We start from the raw sequence: 23,889 nt of genomic DNA, 5'->3' as shown, positions 1-23,889 counted from the left end.
GCTAATGCTGTCCTCGATTTCATTGCGTATTTCTTCCAGAACATTTACGAAAATTGTCGGTATGTAATCTTTACGCAATGTTGACTCATCTGGCATTATTTGATTTAAGCAGAATTTGCTCAGGAAGCCTTTGAGGACAGGATTTGTAATTTTTTGAAGAGGAATGTAGCTTGCAATGAATGCTTCACACAGATCTGTGTTAAACCAACTAATATTGGTTACCTTTGGACGAAAATCTGCTACTACAGCTTGGTGTTGTCAGAAGTTGTTGTTGTGGTCCTTTCTTCTCCATTACTAAAATATAAAGACTTGTCTTCACTGCTGGTCTATTTGAAACTTTTTTCGCACGAAACGTTTCTCTCGCAAACTAGACAATATAAAATAATTCCGTCATATGTAATTGTCCAGGATGGTTATCTATCAACGAAACGACGTTTCTTTCTTCGGGTGGCGAGGTGCCTAACACGTTACACATTGCACGTCCTAAACACGTTCACCCATGTGCAAGTAAATAGAAAGCTAAGCTGAAACAAAGGACGTGCGACTAAAAGCTTGTGTAGTCTAATTTAATTGTTGTCGACTCTTACGGCATAACAGCGGAGGGGATTTTAAAAACATTGTAAACATAGAGCGAAAATATCCATCATCACTAGTTTTAGCTTTTTTTTTGTCATCAGTCTACTGACTGGTTTGATGCGGCCCGCCACGAATTCCCGAATTCCTTTCCTGTGCTAACCTCTTCATCTCAGAGTAGCACTTGCAACCTACGTCCTCAATTATTTGCTTGACGTATTCCAATCTCTGTCTTCCTCTACAGTTTTTGCCCTCTACAGCTCCCTCTAGTACCATGGAAGTCATTTAGCTACAATTCGCAATAACTGGTGAAAAGGAGCCAAATATCCAAGTGCATATGCAACACGTAAATGCATATAATCCGGTCTCTAATCATCGTCAATGACAATACAAAAGCTCTTGAGGCTTATATGGCTGTCTGTTGACGTTTGCCTGTAGAATTTTTGTCTCGATGTTTTCATCTCAAGTTTGCTAATCAGAAGTTCCCAGCTATGGAGGACTAACCTTTAAAGTACCGATACGCAGCTTTTATATCCTATTAATACAGGGAAAGCTGTAAATAGCTGGTAGGTTTATGGAAACACGATATCCAAATGTGATATTGTACTCAAAACATTTTGCATCTTAATGTAGCCAGGTGGCGGAAGCATTGAGTGCCCAGCATCCAATAAAGTCACTCACAGCATCCACAAGTACGAGCTAGTATAAAAGCAAACAACTTTCCGGCAAAACACTTTTAATTCATTGATCACACTCTGTGGCCCCGGTGAAGGTTGAGTGAACGAAGTACACTCCTGGAAATGGAAAAAAGAACACATTGACACCGGTGTGTCAGACCCACCATACTTGCTCCGGACACTGCGAGAGGGCTGTACAAGCAATGATCACACGCACGGCACAGCGGACACACCTGGAACCGCGGTGTTGGCCGTCGAATGGCGCTAGCTGCGCAGCATTTGTGCACCGCCGCCGTCAGTGTCAGTCAGTTTGCCGTAGCATACGGGGCTCCATCGCAGTCTTTAACACTGGTAGCATGCCGCGACAGCGTGGACGTGAACCGTATGTGCAGTTGACGGACTTTGAGCGAGGGCGTATAGTGGGCATGCGGGAGGCCGGGTGGACGTACCGCCGAATTGCTCAACACGTGGGGCGTGAGGTCTCCACATTACATCGATGTTGTCGCCAGTGGTCGGCGGAAGGTGCACGTGCCCGTCGACCTGGGACCGGACCGCAGCGACGCACGGATGCACGCCAAGACCGTAGGATCCTACGCAGTGCCGTAGGGGACCGCACCGCTACTTCCCAGCAAATTAGAGACACTGTTGCTCCTGGGATATCGGCGAGGACCATTCTCAAACGTCTCCATGAAGCTGGGCTACGGTCCCGCACACCGTTAGGCCGTCTTCCGCTCACGCCCCAACATCGTGCAGCCCGCCTCCAGTGGTGTCGCGACAGGCGTGAATGGAGGGACGAATGGAGACGTGTCGTCTTCAGCGATGAGAGTCGCTTCTGCCTTGGTGCTAATGATGGTCGTATGCGTGTTTGGCGCCGTGCAGGTGAGCGCCACAATCAGGACTGCATACGGCCGAGGCACACAGGGCCAACAGCCGGCATCATGGTGTGGGGAGCGATCTCCTACACTGGCCGTACACCTCTGGTGATCGTCGAGGGGACACTGAATAGTGCACGGTACATCCAAACCGTCATCGAACCCATCGTTCTACCATTCCTAGACCGGCAAGGGAACTTGCTGTTCCAACAGGACAATGCACGTCCGCATGTATCCCGTGCCACCCAACGTGCTCTAGAAGGTGTAAGTCAACTACCCTGGCCAGCAAGATCTCCGGATCTGTCCCCCATTGAGCATGTTTGGGACTGGATGAAGCGTAGTCTCACGCGGTCTGCACGTCCAGCACGAACGCTGGTCCAACTGAGGCGCCAGATGGAAATGGCATGGCAAGCCGTTCCACAGGACTACATCCAGCATCTCTACGATCGTCTCCATGGGAGAATAGCAGCCTGCATTGCTGCGAAAGGTGGATATACACTGTACTAGTGCCGACATTGTGCATGCTCTGTTGCCTGTGTCTATGTGCCTGTGGTTCTGTCAGTGTGATCATGTGATGTATCTGACCCCAGGAATGTGTCAATAAAGTTTCCCCTTCCTGGGACAATGAATTCACGGTGTTCTTATTTCAATTTCCAGGAGTGTATTTATCTTAGTCATCAGATATTTATTACTCTTCAATTTACCCCTAATTTATGATCTTCGGATTCTCGCATTCAATTTCGTCCTGCTTGTTTTAATATATCTTCCATTAGGTCATCCTCTGGGCCGTTTCATACCGTGAGGAATCCAACCCAGAATCTTCTCCGACTACCCTTTCTCATTTTATATCGCCAAATGCCAAGTTTATCTGCGTTTCAGCTTCGTTACAGTCAGTTTCATAATCCCAATCCCAGTATTTTGACAATTCTTTCCTTGCCTTACAGCCAGCATACAGATTTCCCTTACTATTTGGACAACCATCATGCTTTAACTGCGCATTTTATGTCCACGATTCCCTTCTGTAAGTTAGTATTGGCAGTGTACACTAGTTACACGCTCTCCAAACAGACCTCATTGGGAATTCATTTCGGAATACATTATTCAGTTTCCCTAACGAGCCCTGCACTACTTTTAGCCTCCTCTTTACTTCCGTAAGTGCCCACTCTCTTATTGTTTTCAGTTGCAGTAAGTTTACAAATCAGTCAACTGTTTCAGTAAATTAATCATTAATTGTTAATACATTCCTATCAGCTTACTGACAGCACATGATTTTGCCTTATCGTAATTAAACTTCAGTCCTTCTATCACATTTGCTCTGTTCAGGTTATCCACCCTTTGCTGAAGTTGATATGGATCTTAATCTAGCGAAACAGTACTACCTGCAGTTAGAAGGTGGTTCAGAAAAAATCCATTTATTTGTGTGCTTCTTCGTCCCAGTCAAATGAACGGAAGACCTCTTCCAGGTCTGTAGAAAAGAGTTGTGGTGGTATTGAGTCTCAGTGTCCAAATCTTTTCTCAATTCAGAATTTTGTACTCTCTTCCCATAATCGAATGGAAGCTGTCGCCTTCTGAATGTCGAGGGAGGCGGCGAGGCAGCTGAGGCAGGCCACCTCGAATGTACCCAAAACGAATAAACGTACCGTGGCGAGTATTCATTGAGTTATTGGAGACAGTGTGACGACTTTTCTGACCTACTCGAGTAAATTTCTGAACTTTTATAGCTACTTTTTAAAGGAACTATATTATTTATGTGGTACTGGCAAGAGACTTCGAAAAGGACTTCGAAATTAAATGAATGGAACTCAATTAAACAGCAACAAGATAACAGGGCTGTCCGTCCATCAGATGACGTGCCACAAACGTCTATCATCTTTTGCCAAATGCAAGTACAGTAGGTAGGGTTAACGTGTTCATTGTTTTGACTGTCGCATCAGGTCCTCAGTTACATTGTCCAGCAACAAAAAAATACAGGCGTGTCAGTAATTGCACAAAGAATTGCACCTTATTTCTTGCACGTCTCATGTTTGAACACAGTTTTTCTAAATCAAGACTGTAGTGTCATAGTAATCAGTTCCGAGGGAAAGCAGATGTAAACAGAGTTCTTTGAATACTTCGGTCTAAAAAAGTATGTTTTATTGGAGTCTACTTTATCAGGACGTTCACCCGCGACTAAATACAACAGCAGAGTGTTCCCTATTAGATCGAGAGTTAAGTGATTTGGCCGTAAGTAAGTTTCCCAAAGACAGTTCGCTCGAAACACCTAATACTTTGCCGGTCATAGTGGCCGAGCGGTTCTAGGCGCTACAGTCTGGAACCGCGCGACCGCTACGGTCACACGTTCGAATCCGGCCTCGGGCATGGATGTGTGTGATGTCCTGTTAGGTTAGATAGATTTAAGTAGTTCTAAGTTCTAGGGGACTGATGGCTTGAGAAGTTAAGTCCCATAGTACTCAGAGCCATTTGAACCATTTTTGAACCTAATACTTTGTATGTAAACGTCAAGTCGAGTTCGATGTATATATTCAGTAATGAGACACTATAAATCACCGCTACCTGGCACAGAAACTTTGGGTCAGTGCCTAAGAATACTAATAGTTTGCTTCCTTACTTTATTGTGATATTCAACAAAGAAATTATAACCTGCTGACATGGACCAGCTCCGGAGTCCAGATGGCATTCGCGCTCATGAGCACCTCCTTTATGCCTTCGTATCGGTTCGGATCCCATTTCAGGAGTTCATCCTTCCATTCCTGTAAGGAGAAGACACCTTAAGTCAAGTATTATTCCTAAGATTTAAACATTTTGTGCAAAAGGAATTGAAAAAAAACACAATAATTTCAGTGCAGAAAGAATATGGCAAAGACTTTATTGATTTATATTAAGCGACCACGTTGAGCGTTGGAACCCTCTCCTACCTCTGTCCATTCTTCTTACTTTCACTTCAAATTAATAACAGAACTGAGGGTTGCACAACCTGTAGTAACAATATTGACCCAAGAAGTCCAGCAGCCGTTAATACAGTGGAAGACATATTAATGATGGCAGGACAACATTATTCCTGAGGTAATATTTACAGGACCTATAAAAGTAGTTACAACTACAGTGCAATAACTACAATACGTACACCCCGATCTTGGCTTAGGACATAGTCAAGGTACGTGATGAGCAAAGGATGAGCCACTGAAACGCGATAAAAGATGGCAGTAAAAATGTAAGCTAAAGAAAATAAAAAAGCAAAATACAAGAAACAGAAGACGATTGAGGAACAGCAACGACTAATGAATGAAAAGAAGAACTCTAAGAAACAGAGTATGAGCATTACAAAGGAAGTACCTGTAGTAAAGTACAATTAAATCAGGTAAAGTTGAAGACAGCGTAACTACGATAGTAGCAGAAAACTTATAAGCAAAGTAGACTATTTCAACAGAAAATAATTTGGAGGACATTTTCATGGTGTGTCGGGCAGCCACAACCCCACGTGGAGAGAACGTTCCATTATAGATACGTACAATGAGCAGTACATAATACGTAAAACAACAATGAATAGTACAAAGCCGAAGAAGTACCGGTTCTCCCATTATTTCAGTTGCCTTTCTAGCCCATTCTGAACGCAAGATGTACTATCGCAACCAAGAAATCGAATGTTGGCAGAACTAAGATCAGAAGGGCTTCCCAAATCGTCTAAGAACCTGGCCTGTTAGAATAAATGTCGGAAATGGAATTGCAGAAAAAACTTCAGCCCATTCCTCAATATTAGGAGTTCAGCATTTTGTAGCCCTGTATCGCAAAACACGCAGAAATGGACGAAATTGTTGCACTTTGCACGAACGCTCAAGTGGTCTAGTACAGTGAAACTTTTTGATGCGAGCAAAAAGAAATTATAACAGGGATCGTTTAATCGAAGGAACAGCATTTTATGTTTTGATTCATTTTACGACAGAAAATTATCGTTAATCGTTTGTCCTAACAATGAACCCTGGCATTCAGTATAAAGAGACGTGCGTTTCATCCCTTTTGTCAACACCGACATGGTTTTCTACAATATTTACGAAAAAGAGGCTCTGTTACATCGGATATCCAAAGTAATTACCCACTAGCAGAATTAATATTTATGTATGGCAGCCTCATTAATCCTTGTACTCTGAATCTTATTTGCGAATGAAATACAGTTGACAAATAATTCAATGTGATTGTATCTAAAGCAGTTTTTGCACGTGGAAAGGTTGGCAAATTATTATACAGGGTAGCACAACTATAACACTATCACGTTATTTAAATCTCCATAGAATTATATTGTCGAGATAAAAACATTGTAGCCATGGATATTTTGTCAGGAACACTTACGACTAACAGTTATGCGAATAAAGTAGTAAAAAAAAACAAAGACATACTATGGCCCAAAAAATTAGTTCCTCATGACACCTCCCTGAGGAACAAAAACAAGTGTCGTTAAAGCCACTGGGTCAAATCAGCTAGTTCTGATGCAATATCTGGTAACCTGTTCAGGTGTAACTTGACACATTATTGTTAAAGCCTCCAATATGCAGCTCGATGGCTTATCCTTAGCTATATAACCGGCGAGGTATCACGGTAGGGCAGAAGTTATGTATGCTGCGTTGTAAAACAGCCCTCCATACTTTTGGAAATATTTTGTGAGGAGCTGTCTCGCTGAAATTATGGATCAGCAGTTCGATAAAAAAAAAATTAATCCATGAATGCGCGTCATGACAACCCAAAGCTAGTAAGACACTCTTGGGAACGTAGTTGTCAACCCACACATCATTGGCTATGTTCATGTGATAGTTAAACTGCGCGATGCCGACGGTTCAGTGTTACGTTCGAGCATTAGTTCTAGAGTGCTGAGTATAGCTAACTGCAGGAGTAGTGGTACGGCTTCCGCAGATTTTCCACTGGAAATGAAGACAGGTACAAGTTTTCCACTGGAAATGAAGACAGGTACAAGTTCTATGTATCCCTAGCCGCAGAGAGATTATAAACATCCGTCATCTACTTCCTTCAGCACATCCCGAGTACTGGGATAACAATGTGCATCGAAGTCACAGACTGGCAGCTATTTTCTGCCGTAGTACAGGAAACGTTTATTTATTTGCCTTTCAGATTGCCCAAATCAAGTCTATAACTTAGACTCACTCATCAACTATCTTCTTAATGTGTAACAGGAACAAGCGCCAAGTAAAGGGACTTAGCTCAATGTAGGCTGTTAATCAACACCGCAGCAATAGTACGGCACTGTGTAAAACCACTACATCATAAAGTAACATTCTTAACAACATGCTGGTCTTGGTTTAAAACACATTTTTTTTTCACTTCCTAGTTCGGTAAATTCTGAAACTGCATTTTTGCACAGGAAACAAGTGGAGCAAATATGGAACTGTGTGGACTAACTTGACTTTTATTTTTTGGGCAATATCTTTTGAGTGCACAAGATCTGCGACAGGGCATATTTATTCTCTGTCGCCGTTTCCGCCTCACAGATGTAAGTCTGCTTTTGTCCGAAATAAGGATAACAATCATCGATCACACTAGCCCTACAAACCTTCCTCCCTGCCCCCTCTCCCATTTTTCCTCCACTGCCAAGTTACCCATTCCTTGAAGCCTCAGAACTTGTCCTACAACCTGTCCATTCTTTTAGTCAAGTTGTGCCAAAGTGCACCTTTCTCCCTAATCCAATTCAGTTCATGTTCATCAGTAATAAGCTCCAACCATTATCACATTTTAAAATTATCTTCTTGTGTTGACATTTAACTTACATATAAGGCTACACTCTAAATACTTTCAAAAAGACTTTTTCATACTTAAATTTGTATTCGATGTTAGCAAATTTCCATTTCTTCGTGAAAGTTTTATTTCTCCTGGAAGACAAACATTTTGCATATTCTTTACTTCTGCCATGTTTTCTTTACTTCTGCTGTAGTCAGTTATTTTTCTGCCAAATGAAAAGCTTATCTGCTACTTGTAGCATCTCATCTCGAAGCCTGATTTCCCCAAAATCACCACATTTAATTTTGCTAAATTCCATTAACTTCCTATTACCTTCCGAGACACTTTCCATTCCGCTAAATCGATATTCCAAATGCTTTGCCCTGTCTTACTGGATGCCTACGTTCCGTGGTAAGCTGAAGTGAGATATGAGAGGCTGAAAATTATCGTGAGTCTTTGTTACTCGCAAATCTTAAGATAAACTAATTTTACCCAGTAAGTCCAGGTCTCAACTCCCAGCATGTCGTGACTCATCTGTAAAGAGAAAAATGTTGTTAGCCTTTATATAAAACAGTGCTATAGACATAAGTAAACATCAAAATAACAAAAAAGGCCTTACTAACAAATGGTTGAAATGGCTCTGAGCACTACGGGACTTAACTTCTGAGGTCATCAGTCCCCTATAACTTAGAACTGCTTAAGCCTAACTAACCTAAGGACATCAGGACTCGAACCTGCGACCGTAGCAGTCACGCGGTTCCGGACTGAAGTGCCTAGAACCGCACGGCCACCGCGGCCGGCCCTTACTAACAGTTAGTATATATACATGATGTTGTGGTGCCTGTGTTAGTCTGATTACGATGCAAAGCTCCTTGGGACGTGCATACATGTCGAAAAGAACAGGCACTGCGGCGACTACAGCCGCTACGAAATACATAAATATGTTCGCAACTGCGAAAAAAGACAACCATCAGCTGTAGAATAGAAAGACGACAATGAAAATTTGTGCCGGAGCGGGAATCGAACGCGTATTTCCTCGTTATTGCGAGCGGTCGCCTTACCATTTTCCTTCCTTTCCTTTTTCCTTTTTTTATAAAATCTCGTTTTGTTCGTTGCATCTGCTCAGGGTAGACGTCGTAAGACATCCGTTTAAGTTCGTTGTTGATGGATGAACTCAGTCTTTTTTTATTACAGAGGGAAGCTAACCCTCTGACCGAACACGCTGAGCTACTGTGCCGACAAACCATTTGGCTATTCGTGCACGGCTCACGGTCAGACCCAGACTTCCATATGCCGTCAACCATGCATCTACTACCTGTACTCGTGTTTCCATAATGTATATTCCCCTGCATGGGAGGCGTTTAACTTGGAAGTCACTTTCCTGGTATCGGCAGATAAATACGAAGCTGCAATGCCTGTATAATTACGACACAATGTTCATTACATATATCTTGTGTATTTTTTAAAGGCTGCAGTCGCCAGTGCCTGTTACTTTGGACACGCATGTATGTGCATATCAACGTTCGAAACTGATGACCTCAGAAGTTAAGTCGCATGGTGCTCAGAGCCATTTGAACCATCAACGTTCGATACCACACTTGTTAGGTTTACAAGAAAGCAGGACTATAAGAAACACCACACAATTGTTTCAGTACATAGAAGACATACAAGTTTCAGACAAAGCCACCCTCCTGTCATTTGCTGTAGAGAATACGTATTCCAATATACCAATAACTGAAACAATAAACATTGTACAACAAAATCTTAGGATACACAGCACACTCCCACATGAATATGTCAAAGATACAGTCAATTTTCTAGAGCTAATAACAGAACAGAATTAATTTCAGTTCAATCATGAATTCTTTGCAAGGGAAAGGACTACCAACGGGATCTGTAGTGTACGGAACCATAGCAAACATATTTATGAACCATGTAGAACAGATTGTACTTACGAAAATAGTGCCAAAGAGGTAAAACATCCTATACTGGATTAGATACATGGATGCTATCTTGTGCATGATAGATGAACCAAACAATAAAATTGACCAGCTACACACAGACATAAATTCTGTTCATGATAAGATACATTTTACAATAGAGAAAGAGCAAAATAGACAGTTACATTTCCTGGACATCACCATAAAGATTCAAAACAAAGAACACACATTTGCCATATACCGAAAACTGACAACAACAGACACAATTATACAAGGCACATGACAACAAGCCAATTCTCAAAACCAGGCCGCACTTAGGTACATGCTTCACAGACTAAACACAGTACAATTACAAACTAGAAATGACTGCTGTAATACAAATACCCACAAACAATGGATACAAAGAGAACTTAGTAACAAAGCTGAACAAGAGAATCAAGAAACAGAAAAGAACAAACACCCAACTGTCACGAACTCAAGGACACAGTCACACACAAACAAATACACGAAATACAAGAACAGAAACAACACAAAGTGTGAAAGAAACGGAAAGTAAAAGATGGTACACAATGACATACAACCACAAATAAACACACAGAATGTCCAATATTTGATTCTGAAGGTGTCATCACGATCCATGTATAGGCTGCATCAGTGGCCAACAAAACTGGTTTACGCAGACTGTAACTATGGTGTCTGCATTCTAACCGTCAACTGCCAAATGCAGGCGATGTTGTGGTGTTAGCAAAGGTACTCGCGTCTGTCGGCTACTGCCATAGCCCATTAACGCCACATTTCGCAGAACTGTCCTAACTGACACGTTCGTCGTAATTTCCACATTGATTTCTGCAGTTATTTCACGCATTACTGCTTGTCTGTTGGCACTGAGAACTCTACACAAACGCCGCTGCTCCAGGTAGCTAAGTGATGGCTGTCGGTCTCTGCGTTGTCCGTAGTGAGAGGTAATGTTTGCAATTTGATATTTTCGGCACACATTTGACTGTGTGGATCTCAGAATACTGAATTCACTAACAATTTACAAAACGGAATGTCCCATGCGTCCAGCTGCAACTACCATTCCGCGTTCATTTCTTGCGTCCATAATCACTTCGGAAACATTTTCGCGTGAAGCAGCTTAGTGAAAATGACAGCACCGTCAACACACTGCCCTTTTAGATCCTGTGTATGTAATAGTACTGCCATCTGTAGATGTGCATATCGCTATCCCATGACTTCTGTCGCATCGTTGTACATCTAAATGATGGCTGATGAGTCCATGTACACTACGCAGGAACGGATCGTAATGAGCACGTGGGCTCTCGAACGACCCCATACTGGAAGACCAATGAGAGATAGCATGAATCACTCATTGTAAGGTTTCAGAAACCTTCCTCACCAAAACTAACACTTTTACTGTGAGAGAAAAAGCTCTTCGCTGTGTAAAAGATAAGCCCCCGCCCAGTACGACGGGGAACATATGTGAGGGCTACGACGTCTGCCGAACGTTTGCCAAAGAAGTTCATTCGTGACCGGTCAGAGGATCTGGGAGTCCCCCACTCGACATTACAAAAACATATGAAGTATGATTTGAAGATAAAAGCATTTAAACCTTCGTTTGTAAACGGACTGGGTGATAATGACACATAAAAACGACATAAGGCTTATCTGCGAATGCTTAATGTCTTCACAGCTCTTCCTTCAATGTAGAATTGTTTTTCCCCCATGATCTGGCAACATATCGCAGTGCTGCAGTGCAAAATCGAGAAACCTTTATTTCTGGAGTTAAAAAAAACAACATTTGTACGAAGAGTTTGAGCACAACTCACCACGTGTCATGATCAGTGGAACAATGGTTGCAACACAAGTGTTAGATCCGTATTTCTTTGACGGTGCTGTGAAACACACTGCGGATCTCATCATGTTACGTTTACTCCACATCTACAAGACTGGGGACTTCTCTGTAGTGTATGATTCCAGCAGGATGGAGCACCAGCCCATTACGCTGTTGGCATTAGAGAATATCTCAATGAGGTATTTCTTAATAAATAGATTGCACGGGTTCTGTCCATTTGCCTGCAGCTTTGGAGTGACCATCCCGAAGTCCTGATCTGTTGTCTTGTGATAATCCATTATGGGGATTCATTTATCAGAAAGAGGCAGTTGATGAACTTTAGGATGCCGTGCGAAATTTATTTACTGCCATCAAGCCAGCAATGTTGAGGAGAATTTCATATCGTGCATGGAGGAGATTCATACTATATTATGAAAACGATAGTGTACATAGACACTCTGCAGTAAGTAGTAGAGAATGGTCACTCTACCTCAAAGTGTCCTCTGCTACAATCCCACATCAATACAATGCCGCCGTCAATGAACATGTGGACACGCCACAGAGGTTAATGGTGCTTTGTGATCACTCGTATAAATAGGTTTTGGCGCCATAGCTGATACCTTTTCACGTGTATGCTAACCCAATGACGCTCTCCCGTATTTCAAACGAGCCTGTGAACACTGGTGTCGCCCTTATTTCTATATATACAGCATCCTCTGTTAGTCCTATTCAGTATGAGTCTCACACGGTTGAGCAATATTGTAGAATGTGTAGAATGAGTGTTTTGTAAGCAACCTTCTTTGTTGACAAATTAGCGTATCTGTATCCTACCAGCGAAACGAAGTCTGCCAGCTGCTCTACTTAGTACTGAAACTCTGCGTTCATTCTACTACTTACAGCCAGCTATTTGTATGAATTCCATGTTTACTATTCTGACTACCTGAAAAACTTGGAAATTTGTGGTAAGTTCCTGTAGAACGAAATTGCTGAGGTCATCGGTCCTAGGCTTACACACTAATTAATGTAACTTACGCTAAATACAACACACACACACATACTCACACACACACACATGCCCGAGAGAGAACTCGAACATCCTTGGGGCGGAGGGGATGGTGGCCGGGGGGCAGGGGGGGAGGGGGGAGAGCCGCGCCAACCGTGGCAAGGCGCCTCGGACCGCGTGGTTGCCCCGCGTGGCTGACTCCTGATACTACAGACGTAAGATACTGCGTAAACAATTTACTAAACCGGTGTTAACTCAAGATCTCGTGCCGACTGAAATGATCAGTTACAACCATTGATTCCTTATCTCAGAGCACTCAATTTAGGATGCTCTGCGTCAGTATGGTTCTGATCCGACAAGATTGAGAAGCTACATGGATGACACAATCCAAAGTGCCGATTCCCATCTATACTTCTACGATGGAGCTATGCAACAAAATACAGGGCTACTATAAGTTATTCATATGTTTTCAAAGCTCTATATTTCCCAAAGTATTACATGCACAAGTATAATTGATGCTTCTCCGGTCACAAGACACACGACCAAGTGATAATCAGGTTCGTTCCATTCCTTATGCTGCAACATCAGGTCAGTAGTCGTCACATCTACGTTGATGCGTTCTCTGAGTTGTTACGTTTTTCTTGTGAGTATGGGTACGCAATTACGGTTCTTAATGTGCCCTCAAAGGAAAAAGTCAGAGATCGTTGGGTCAAGCGACCCTGAAGGGAGGTTGAACGAGGGGGTGAGGCAAGGGAACAGAGCCACATCACTTCACCACTACGCCCAATGCAGCGATGCGGAAATTCGTATTTTAAATAGCGACAAGCATCGATGCGCTAATGAGAAGGTGCCTCGTCTTTTTAGAAGATGAAATTCTCGAAATCAGCAATCATTTATCGAAACAACCACAACTGCAACATGTGGAAATAACAGTTACGCATAACAGGCTTCTCACACATGTAAAATGGTCGATACAGCTTCGCTTGTGACACTGGACAGAAAACATTAACCTCCGAAGAATCTTGTTCAAGCGCCATAATTTCATGAGGATTTTCAGTGCCCCACACTCTCACAAAAGAAATGGTTCAAATGGCGCTGAGCACTATGGGACTTAATATCTATGGTCATCAGTCCCCTAGAATTTACAACTACTTAAACCTAACTAACCTAAGGACCTCACACAACACTCATTCATCACGAGGCAGAGAAAATTCCTGATCCCGCCAGGAATCGAACCCGGGAACCCAGGCGCGGGAAGCGAGACCGCTACCGCACGACCACGAGCTGCGGACACACTCTGACAACTTGGCTTTTAACCTTAGCAGGAAGGTTCTTTCGTCGCTGAGTATCAACTTAGAGGCGAAATGTTCATCCTCAAGTGCTTCCTGCATTGCGATGCAAGACTGAAGGAGCCGCCTGCCACTTTCCAATGTTAATTGTAGCACGAACTGCAGGCGGTGTGGAATAGAACCGCTGTCGCAAAAATCTTCCGCAAGGTTTGTTACGGTATGGCAAGCTCGCGGGTCATGTGGGCCGTTGAGTTTTTGGACCACGTACGAAACTCTCCCCCCCTCCCACGCCGGCCAGAGTGGTCGAGCGGTTCTAGGCGCTACAGTCTGGAACCGCGCGACCGCCACGGTCGCAGGTTCGAATCCTGCCTCGGGCATGGATGTTTGTGATGTCCTTAGGTTAGATAGGTTTAAGTAGCTCTAGGGGACTGATGACCTCAGAAGTTAAGTCCCATAGTGCTCAGAGCCATTTTGAACCCCCTCCCACACACACACACAGACACACACACACACACACACACACACACACACTCCACGGTTGTATTTGGCACTCTAGGTCAACCGGTACTTATCTGACATGTGGAATAATCGGGTCTACTGCCGGATGTTTGTGTCGCTCTGGCACAATATTTCGGCCGCGTAACTCGTTGACTTCTTCAGGTGCGACCTGAGACCGTGTTACGTGGCCGAAATATTGTGCCATAGCGACATAAACATCAGGCAGTAGACCCGATTATTCCACATGTCACGATCTCGCCGGGAAAGCCTGAGGGTACTTATCTGTTTACAGAGACCCTAAATTGGTGATAACAACGGACAACGTGCTGTATATGTGGCTATTCTTTTCCATAACTCCTTGTGAATGCTCGCTGATGTAACAGATAGAAATCTCACACATTCCAACACGCAAGCATTTTGTCAATAATCTGCACTCGTAACGGCAACTGGTGTGCACAATGCAAAATCGGCGAGTTTACAGTTCTGTACATATGTACATGTAATGATGATGATGATGTCCCCTATCCCGAGAGGCGTAGGGGGACGATGCGGGAGACCTGCACCATCGACTAGGGGAGATCCTAGATGGAAAATAGAGAACTTTCAACAGGAATGAATAATTTACAGTAGTCCTGTGTATTGGGACAAAGAGCATGCCTCACAGTAACAACGAGTGATTTTCCCATACTGAGTCTTCTTATCTAAATCCTGTTGTGGAAGCATGAAGTAATTGTACACTGCGAGCTTCAAATAAAACAATGAAACCAGTAGTTGTTAGTTCGAAAGTCTACCGAGGTTGGCCAAAATAAAATGTCCTAATTCATCACATGATTCAGAACTAAGTGTGTGATTTTTGCTTTAAAGATTTTGTCGTGCAATTGTTGAGCTGATTAAAGAAGTGCTATAAAGAGAATTGTTCTGTTACCTTTTCCTGTTCCTTTACACATCCTCGATAGCTACTGAACTGCCCACATTTGTTTTCTGGACAAAGCCGTTTTGACTGTTACGCAGTGGAGATGGGATGCCCGACAGAATATACGAGAGTAATTCCAAAAGTGGGGTCTGCTATTTTTTTATAAGTACATAGACCTTTTTATGTCAGTTTACAGTTTGAACATTCAGCTATTGTTTGACATAATCATCATTTCTGTCGATGCATTTTTGTATACGCTGTGGTAGATTTTTGTATGCCCATGTCAAACCAACTAGCCGCCATGCTGTTTAGAAAGTTATGAACCTCTTCTTTCACCTCGTCGTCGGCGCTGAATCGCTTTCCGGCCAAATGTTCTTTTAACCCCGGAAACTGGGCGCCAAGTCAGGACTATAGAGTGCGTGGGCGATTATGTTCCACTGAAACTGAAGCAGGAGAGCAACGGTTTGTCGAGCGATGTGTGGGCGAGCGTTGCCATGGAGACTCTGTACGTCCTTGCTCAACATTACTCTTCCCCGGTTCTGAATTGCCCGTTTGAGTTTTTTCAGAGTCTCACAGTACCTGTCTGCGTTAATTGTGGTCCCAGCGATTCAGCACTGATGACGAGGTGAAAGAAGAGGTTCATAACTTTCTAAACAGCATGGCGGCGAGCTGGTATGACATGGGCATACAAAAACTGCCACAGCGTCTACAAAAATGCAATCGACATATATGGTGATTATGACGAAAAATAGCTAAATGTTCAAGCTGGTAACCATTGCAGAAGTAAACAGGTCTATGTACTTATAAAAAAAAAAATAGGAGATCTTACTTTTGGGATTACCCTCGTAGGTGGACGCTGGAAAGCAGGAGCAGTTAATGAAACGACTGCTCACCAGATCGACGTCGTGAATGTCCATGTGGAAGGTGACTTCTGTGACGGTGGAGGAGTCCTGCACGGGTCGCACGCGGCGGTCATAGTTGTTGAGCAGGTCCTCGTGCAGCCGCTTCATCGCCGCTTCGCTGGCCCCTGTAAAACCACAATCGGGGTATGCGTGCCAGGTGAAAGAGACGCAATGGCCTCATGTGAGGGTAAGTCCAAACTAAAGGTAATTTCTTAACAACAAACATTTTACGGTAAAATGGTGTTGCAAGCAGCATTCCCTTTCTTTACATTTTCTTCCCCAAACTCTACGCACTTGGCCTAGCAGTTGATATGCTTTGTAATTTCGTCCTAGAAGGAAGCTCTGCGGCATCAAGTACGTCTTCCATCGGCTCCGCAGCCTCGTGATTCAACTAAAACTTTGATTCGTGCAGGTGCTCCTTTATCAGACCAAAATCATTAACTCTGTCCTAAGGCTGGCTGCTCCAACAGCTCAGTTCCAAGATTCTGAATGCAGTAGATTGCCTTCTCATCTGTATGACGATGAGAATCATCCTAAAGCTGCGTATGACGGTGACACCTATTGAAAGTTTCCCCTGTAGTGTCACAACAATGCTGACACCAGCGTTCATTTTCCTGTCGCAGGGGTAATCACAGGTAATGTTTAATTTGGCTATGGTTTATTTTAATGAAATATTATCTAATATATATAATGCTTTCTTTCATAAAGATTTGGTTCCTCTGTTTTCTTTTTTTATTTCGTGTGATGCGTGTAAGTGCAGTGGCAAACTAGGATTCATCTCCCGCATAATCCAGACTGCTCAACGTTGCGCCATCTACACAGGCCAAACATATTGAGAGGACGAGCTCCAAGACGCCAAGTAGAAGCTGTTCTTTAAACAGTAATTACATGTTTGGATTCAACAGATAAAGTTATCACAAAAAGGACAAAGACTTGTTACGCAGTTCCACTGAGCAAAATGTGACATCGATTTCAACAAATTAACAGTAAAAAAAAATAATATTGCTTTACATAGTAGCCATGAAAAAGAGAATGCAAATAAATTCTTTTTGGGTTCAGATAGAGATTTTCACTCTGCAGCGGACGTGCGCTGATGTGAAACTATCCTGGCAGATTAAAATTGTGCGCTGAGCCGAGACTAGAACTCGGGACCTTTGCCTTTCGTGGGCAAGTGCTGTACCATCTGAGATACACAAGCACGACTCATGACACGTCCTCACAGCTTCAGTTCTGCCAGTACCTCGCTTCCTCTTTTCCAAACTTCACACAAGTTCTTCTGCGAATCATTACATAAGCTATAATGCATGACATTGTAACACTGGTCAAACTAGCCTTTGCCTGCAAGGGTCTTATGAAACCTGACAATTTTATCATTTGTGACAAGTCTGGGGTTACAACTTTTTGGACATTCCTTGCAAAATTACTCTTACCAGCAGAGAATCTAGTTTTACAATTTAAGTATACGTATCAAGTCCGAGAATGGAAATACTGTCACATCACATTATTGGTCTGTAGTTTCAAAATTAACAAAAATGTTGCAAAGACATGCTTCATCTCTTGCGGGTCTATTATTGATAAAGTGTAAATCGCACTGTCTTAGGAGATTTTCATTTCAATGACACTATGTTTGTGTGTCGTTACATCAAAATCTGAATTCAGATCTCCACCTATTACAGTGTCATAATGCAAGCATTTTGGCTCTCTAAATACATATAACAGCATGTCCAGTTTTTCTAAAAATACCCTTAGGTGATCTGTACAAAGATATTCTTGCTACCTTAAACTGTCAATGACTATACCAGCAGCTTCAAAATTCCGTTCGTGATACAAATACTCTAGACCCAACCTATTAATGAGACAAATGACTGACTAGTTGATATGGATTGCTACACAATCTCTGCAATTTTCTACAATAACTATTTGCTATATTACAGTTATCAAGTTTCACAACTGTAAGTTCCTCCTCAGTAGCCCAATGTTCGCCAAAAAAAAAAATTATTTTCTACGCCAAAATCATTCACAAATAATTATTTACCTTTTATTCCCTGAATGGTCAGGTAGCAAATTTTAATCTAGTAATTGTTATTCCCTTCAGACTGAGCCTTTTGGGAAGAAGCTATAGTATCTTTTGCAGTACTTATCTTATGAGCTTCTCCATCTCACTGCCTTCACTAAAAATCCTTTATACGGAGAGGAGGCACTGTTATCCGTAATACTTGACCCTGCTTCATGAACCACAGTTCTCTTCCCTTCTCCTCTTGGTACTGCAGCAACTGTTGCTGGTGGCACTTCTTTTTATGGCTTGCGATGGTTCTTTTTCTAATGCTAGGATTAATAATGCCACTGGCGACAGTGATGCTGCACTATGCTGGTGCTGATGTAATTCCTTCTTTGTCAGGTGTTGCCAGTAATGGTTCTCTCTCATATAGTGTTAGTCCATTCTTCTTTTCATTTTCCATTGGCAGTGAACCTATTGCATGTAGTGCACATCTAAAGTTTTTATGATCTAGAGAATTTCCTTGGCCAGCACTTCCTTGCCTAGCTGGTTTCTGTGTAGTCCATGTCTGTTAAAACGCTCTCTGACACAACTGGTTGCCTCAATGAAAGATGTGTGCATAAAACTGATTCAAATCTTCCTGAATTTTCTGCCTGTTGCGACGATTTCTTTATTGAACCAACACAGCTAAGAACAAGAATGACAGTGAAGTTAAAGCATACTATTGGTGCAGCAGAGCTTCTGTAAAGTTTGGACGGTGGGAGACAAGGTACTGGCAGAAGTGAAGCTGTGAGCACCGAGCGTGAGTCGTGCTTGGGTGGCTCAGATGGCAGAGCACTTGCCCGCGAAAGGCAAAGGTCCTGAGTTCGAGTCTCGGTCGGGCACACAGTTTTAATCTGCCAGGAAGTTTCATGTCAGCGCACACTCCGCTGCAGAGTGAAAATCTCATTCTGGAAACCTGAGGCAATACTGACCCTACAAGTTATCTTAGGAATAGATTATAGAAAGGCAAACCTACGTTTCTAGCATTTGTAGACTTACAGAAAGCTTTTGACAATGCTGACTGGAATACTCTCTTTCTAATTCTAAAGGTGGCAGGCGTAAAATACAGGAAGCGAAAGTCTATTTACAGTTTGTATAGAAACCAGATGACAGTTTTAAGAGTCGAGTGACATGAAAGGGAAGCAGTGGTTGGAAAGGAAGTGAGACAGGGCTGCAGCCTATCCCCGATGTTATTCAATCTGTATATTGAGGAAGTAGTAAAGAAAACAAAAGAAATACTTTCAGATATGACTTCCTGACACTTAAATCTATACTCGATGTTAGCAAATTTCTCTTCTTCAGAAGCGCTTTCCTTGCCATTGCCAGTCTACGTTTTATATCCTCTCTACTCCGACCATCAGCAGTTATTTCTATTTCATGTTATGTACCTTGAAGTAAAATGCTTTCTTTGAAGTGTTTTCTTTGTTGATTGTGAATAGCAGCAAAGTTACTAGAAAAACAAAGAAAATGACTATCTCTGCGTCAATCCTCTTCTACATACACTCCTGGAAATGGAAAAAAGAACACATTGACACCGGTGTGTCAGACCCACCATACTTGCTTCGGACACTGCGAGAGGGCTGTACAAGCAATGATCACACGCACGGCACAGCGGACACACCAGGAACCGCGGTGTTGGCCGTCGAATGGCGCTAGCTGCGCAGCATTTGTGCACCGCCGCCGTCAGTGTCAGCCAGTTTGCCGTGGCATACGGAGCTCCATTGCAGTCTTTAACACTGGTAGCATGCCGCGACAGCGTGGACGTGAACCGTATGTGCAGTTGACGGACTTTGAGCGAGGGCGTATAGTGGGCATGCGGGAGGCCGGATGGACGTACCGCCGAATTGCTCAACACGTGGGGCGTGAGGTCTCCACAGTACATCGATGTTGTCGCCAGTGGTCGGCGGAAGGTGCACGTGCCCGTCGACCTGGGACCGGACCGCAGCGACGCACGGATGCACGCCAAGACCGTAGGATCCTACGCAGTGCCGTAGGGGACCGCACCGCCACTTCCCAGCAAATTAGGGACACTGTTGCTCCTGGGGTATCGGCGAGGACCATTCGTAACCGTCTCCATGAAGCTGGGCCACGGTCCCGCACACCGTTAGGCCGTCTTCCGCTCACGCCCCAACATCGTGCAGCCCGCCTCCAGTGGTGTCGCGACAGGCGTGAATGGAGGGACGAATGGAGACGCGTCGTCTTCAGCGATGAGAGTCGCTTCTGCTTTGGTGCCAAAGATGGTCGTGTGCGTGTTTGGCGCCGTGCAGGTGAGCGCCACAATTAGGACTGCATACGACCGAGGCACACAGGGCCAACACCCGGCATCATGATGTGGGGAGCGATCTCCTACACTGGCCGTACACCTCTGGTGATCGTCGAGGGGACACTGAATAGTGCACGGTACATCCAAACCGTCATCGAACCCATCGTTCTACCATTCCTAGACCGGCAAGGAAACTTGCTGTTCCAACAGGACAATGTACGTCCGCATGTATCCCGTGCCACCCAACGTGCTCTAGAAGGTGTAAGCCAACTACCCTGGCCAGCAAGATCTCCGGATCTGTCCCCCATTGAGCATGTTTGGGACTGGATGAAGCGTCGTCTCACGCGGTCTGCACGTCCAGCACGAACGCTGGTCCAACTGAGGCGCCAGGTGGAAATGGCATGGCAAGCCGTTCCACAGGACTACATCCAGCATCTCTACGATCGTCTCCATGGGAGAATAGCAGCCTGCATTGCTGCGAAAGGTGGATATACACTGTACTAGTGCCGACATTGTGCATGCTCTGTTGCCTGTGTCTATGTTCCTGTGGTTCTGTCAGTGTGATCATGTGATGTATCTGACCCCAGGAATGTGTCAATAAAGTTTCCCCTTCCTGGGACAATGAATTCACGGTGTTCTTATTTCAATTTCCAGGAGTGTATAAGAAAACGACCAACCTATACCAGAGGGCGCCCGAATCTTTATAAAAAACTGAGGTAGTACCATTACTGCACTGGGAGGAGCGTGTAAAAATGCTGAAAGGGAAACTATCAAAAGTGTTGATGCGACTCAAATCATAGTACTAAGTAAGTACGGTAAAGTTCAAGCCTTTAAAAAGCTAGTGCACATCTTCCAGATAAGAAACAAGCAGGCAGTATGGAAAGTATCAGTGATGGATAACTTTGGACAGAACTAGTACGAAAAGCGTCAAGTGAATGGCCAGGCCAAGTATCTTAGGGGAATTGCTTGTTTCACAAACTATCTAGTACTCTAGCCCACGTACTCAGCATTACGCTATACTATAGCAGAACATGCATGCCCTGTTTGGTTCTGGTATCCCAGAGACAGTGATATTGGAATACCAAATTTTTCCAGCTCTCAAGTAGGTGCTCCCATCCGAAAGACTCCCACTTTGACATTAAGGTACAAGAATCACTATGAAATTATTTAAGAGGCTTATATCTATTCTTGGAATTTCTTTTATGTTAGACATATAAAAAACATCTACGTCGACTTTCTAAGATTCTGGAAAATAAACAATGACTCAGTTGTTGAACTGCTCTGATACACTCTAAGGGGCACCACGGAGGACCTTGTAAATACAACGCCTATTGATTAAGAGCAGTCAGCTGTAGGCTCCCAAAGGGGTTGTCCACACACACACACACCTAGTAATTGGTCAAGGATTGCATCTGTACAGGCACATATTTAAACTGTTCAACAACTATTCGCACTGAGAATATTTGCGACCTGGGGGATATTAGAAGAAACCCTTTGCTGTATTATTCGTGCACGTTTCACTGTTCCCCCTCCCTCAAAGATCCTGTCATAAGAAAACGTGAAACAGGAGGGCTGAGAAAGAATAAACACCCTTTGTTGGTTCGGATCACTTTAAAATATCGTCTAATGCTTTTGAACTATGCCTCTGTGTACCAGAGCAAAATCAGCGGCCGCGCTACACTCCTAAGAGGTCACAATCCACACGTAAGTGTCAGAGCGGTGGGCTACCATGCAGGTGACATACTATTCTCTGGGGTGGTCGCAGATACTTACCATCGCTCTCTCTCTGTCTCCAGATACGTACATTGTAATGCAGTGCTAATTCTTATACATACCACACCTTTGGTTGGAAGCATCTGAATTTTGCAATAAGGTTACACAATCTACACTCATGCTCATAAATTAAGGATAATGCTGATGCATGGTGAAACAACGCTCTGTTGAGCGGTTTGCGGGTTTAAATCACCTCGGCGTATGACCTACGGTCGTCGCACGGTATCACTGCCAGCAGTCCACATACGCAGAGGTGTGTTGGTGCATGTTAGAGTACGGTGCAGCGAGTAAGTGTGCAGGCGTTTTCAGACATGCTAATGGTGACTGTGTGTTGAAAATGGCTCAAAGAGCACATATTGATGACATTATGAGGGTTAGAATACGTGGGCGACTGGAGGCTGTCAAACACAGCAGGTCATAGCACGGGCCCTCCGTGTGCCACAAAGTGTGATTTCAAGATTATGGCAACGATTCCAGCAAACAGGAAACGTGTCCAGGCGCTACAGTACGGAACGTCCACAGTGTACAACACCTCAGGAAGATCGATATCTCACCGTCAGTGCCCGCGGACTGCCAGGGAGTATTGCAGGTAGCCTTGCTCGGAACCTTACTGCAGCCACTCGAACAGTTGTCTCCAGACACACAGTCTACAGACGACTGAACAGACATGGTTTATTCGCCCAGAAACCTGCAAGAAACCCGCAAGGCCTGGTGTCAAGAACACAGTACATGGTCGTTGGAACAGTGGTCCCAGGTTATGTTCACGGTCAGGTCCAGGTACAATCTGAACAGTGATTATCGCCGGGTTTTCATCTGGCGTGAACCAGGAACCAAATACCAACCCCTTAAAGTCCTTGAAAGGGACCTGTATGGAGGTCATGGTTTGATGCTGTGGTGTGAGATTATGATTGGTGCACATACACCTCTGCATGTCTTTGTCAGAGGAGCTGTAACAGATCAGGTGTATCGGGACGGCATTTTGCACCAGTGTGTCCGCCTTTACAGGGATGCAGTGGGTCCTACATTCCTCCTGATGGATGATAACGCACGGCCCCACCGAGCTGCCATCGTGAAGGAGTACCTTGAAACAGAAGATATCAGGCGAATGGAGTGGCCTACCTGTTCTCCAGACCTAAACTCCATCGAGCACGTCTGGGATGCTCTCGGTCGATGTATCACTGCACGTCTTCAAACCCCTAGGACACTTCAGGAGCTCCGACAGGCACTGGTGCAAGAATGGGTGGCTATACCCCAGCAGCTGCTCGACCACCTATTCCAGAGTATGCCAGCCCATTGTGCGACCTGTGTATGTGTGCATGGTGATCAAATCCCATATTGATGTCGGGGTACATGCGCAGGAAACAGTGGCATTTTGAAGCACATGTGTTTCGGGTCGGTGTTCTCAACTTATCACCAATACCATGGACTTACAGATCTGTGTCTCGTGTGTTCCCTATGCGCCTATGCTATTAGCACCAGTTTTGTGTAGTGCCACGTCGTGTGGCACCACATTCTGCAACTATCCTTAATTTATGAGCATGAGTGTAGTAATGTAGCGGTGACCCACTAGCGGTATATCTACTGTAGTATAGTATT

The 23,889-nt window shown here is 43.9% G+C and overlaps 1 protein-coding gene across 1 annotated transcript in view; it reads right to left on the bottom strand.

Annotated features, from left to right (window-relative positions):
• LOC126272331 (5-hydroxytryptamine receptor 3A-like) overlaps positions 1-23,889 on the bottom strand; it is a 116,688-nt gene that overhangs the window by 63,884 nt on the left and 28,915 nt on the right. Inside the window, exons 2-4 of the mRNA XM_049975112.1 lie at positions 16,211-16,344; positions 8,336-8,377; positions 4,763-4,872 (exon numbers count right to left, since the gene is read on the bottom strand). Coding sequence (XP_049831069.1) covers positions 4,763-4,872; positions 8,336-8,377; positions 16,211-16,344 — 286 coding nt within the window. The remainder of the gene's footprint in view (positions 1-4,762; positions 4,873-8,335; positions 8,378-16,210; positions 16,345-23,889) is intronic.

The sequence above is a fragment of the Schistocerca gregaria genome, chromosome 5 (genome assembly GCF_023897955.1).
Source record: "Schistocerca gregaria isolate iqSchGreg1 chromosome 5, iqSchGreg1.2, whole genome shotgun sequence".
Taxonomy (NCBI): domain Eukaryota; kingdom Metazoa; phylum Arthropoda; class Insecta; order Orthoptera; family Acrididae; genus Schistocerca; species Schistocerca gregaria.
Note: the sequence above shows the minus strand (reverse complement) of the source record. Positions and strands in the feature narration are given on the sequence as shown.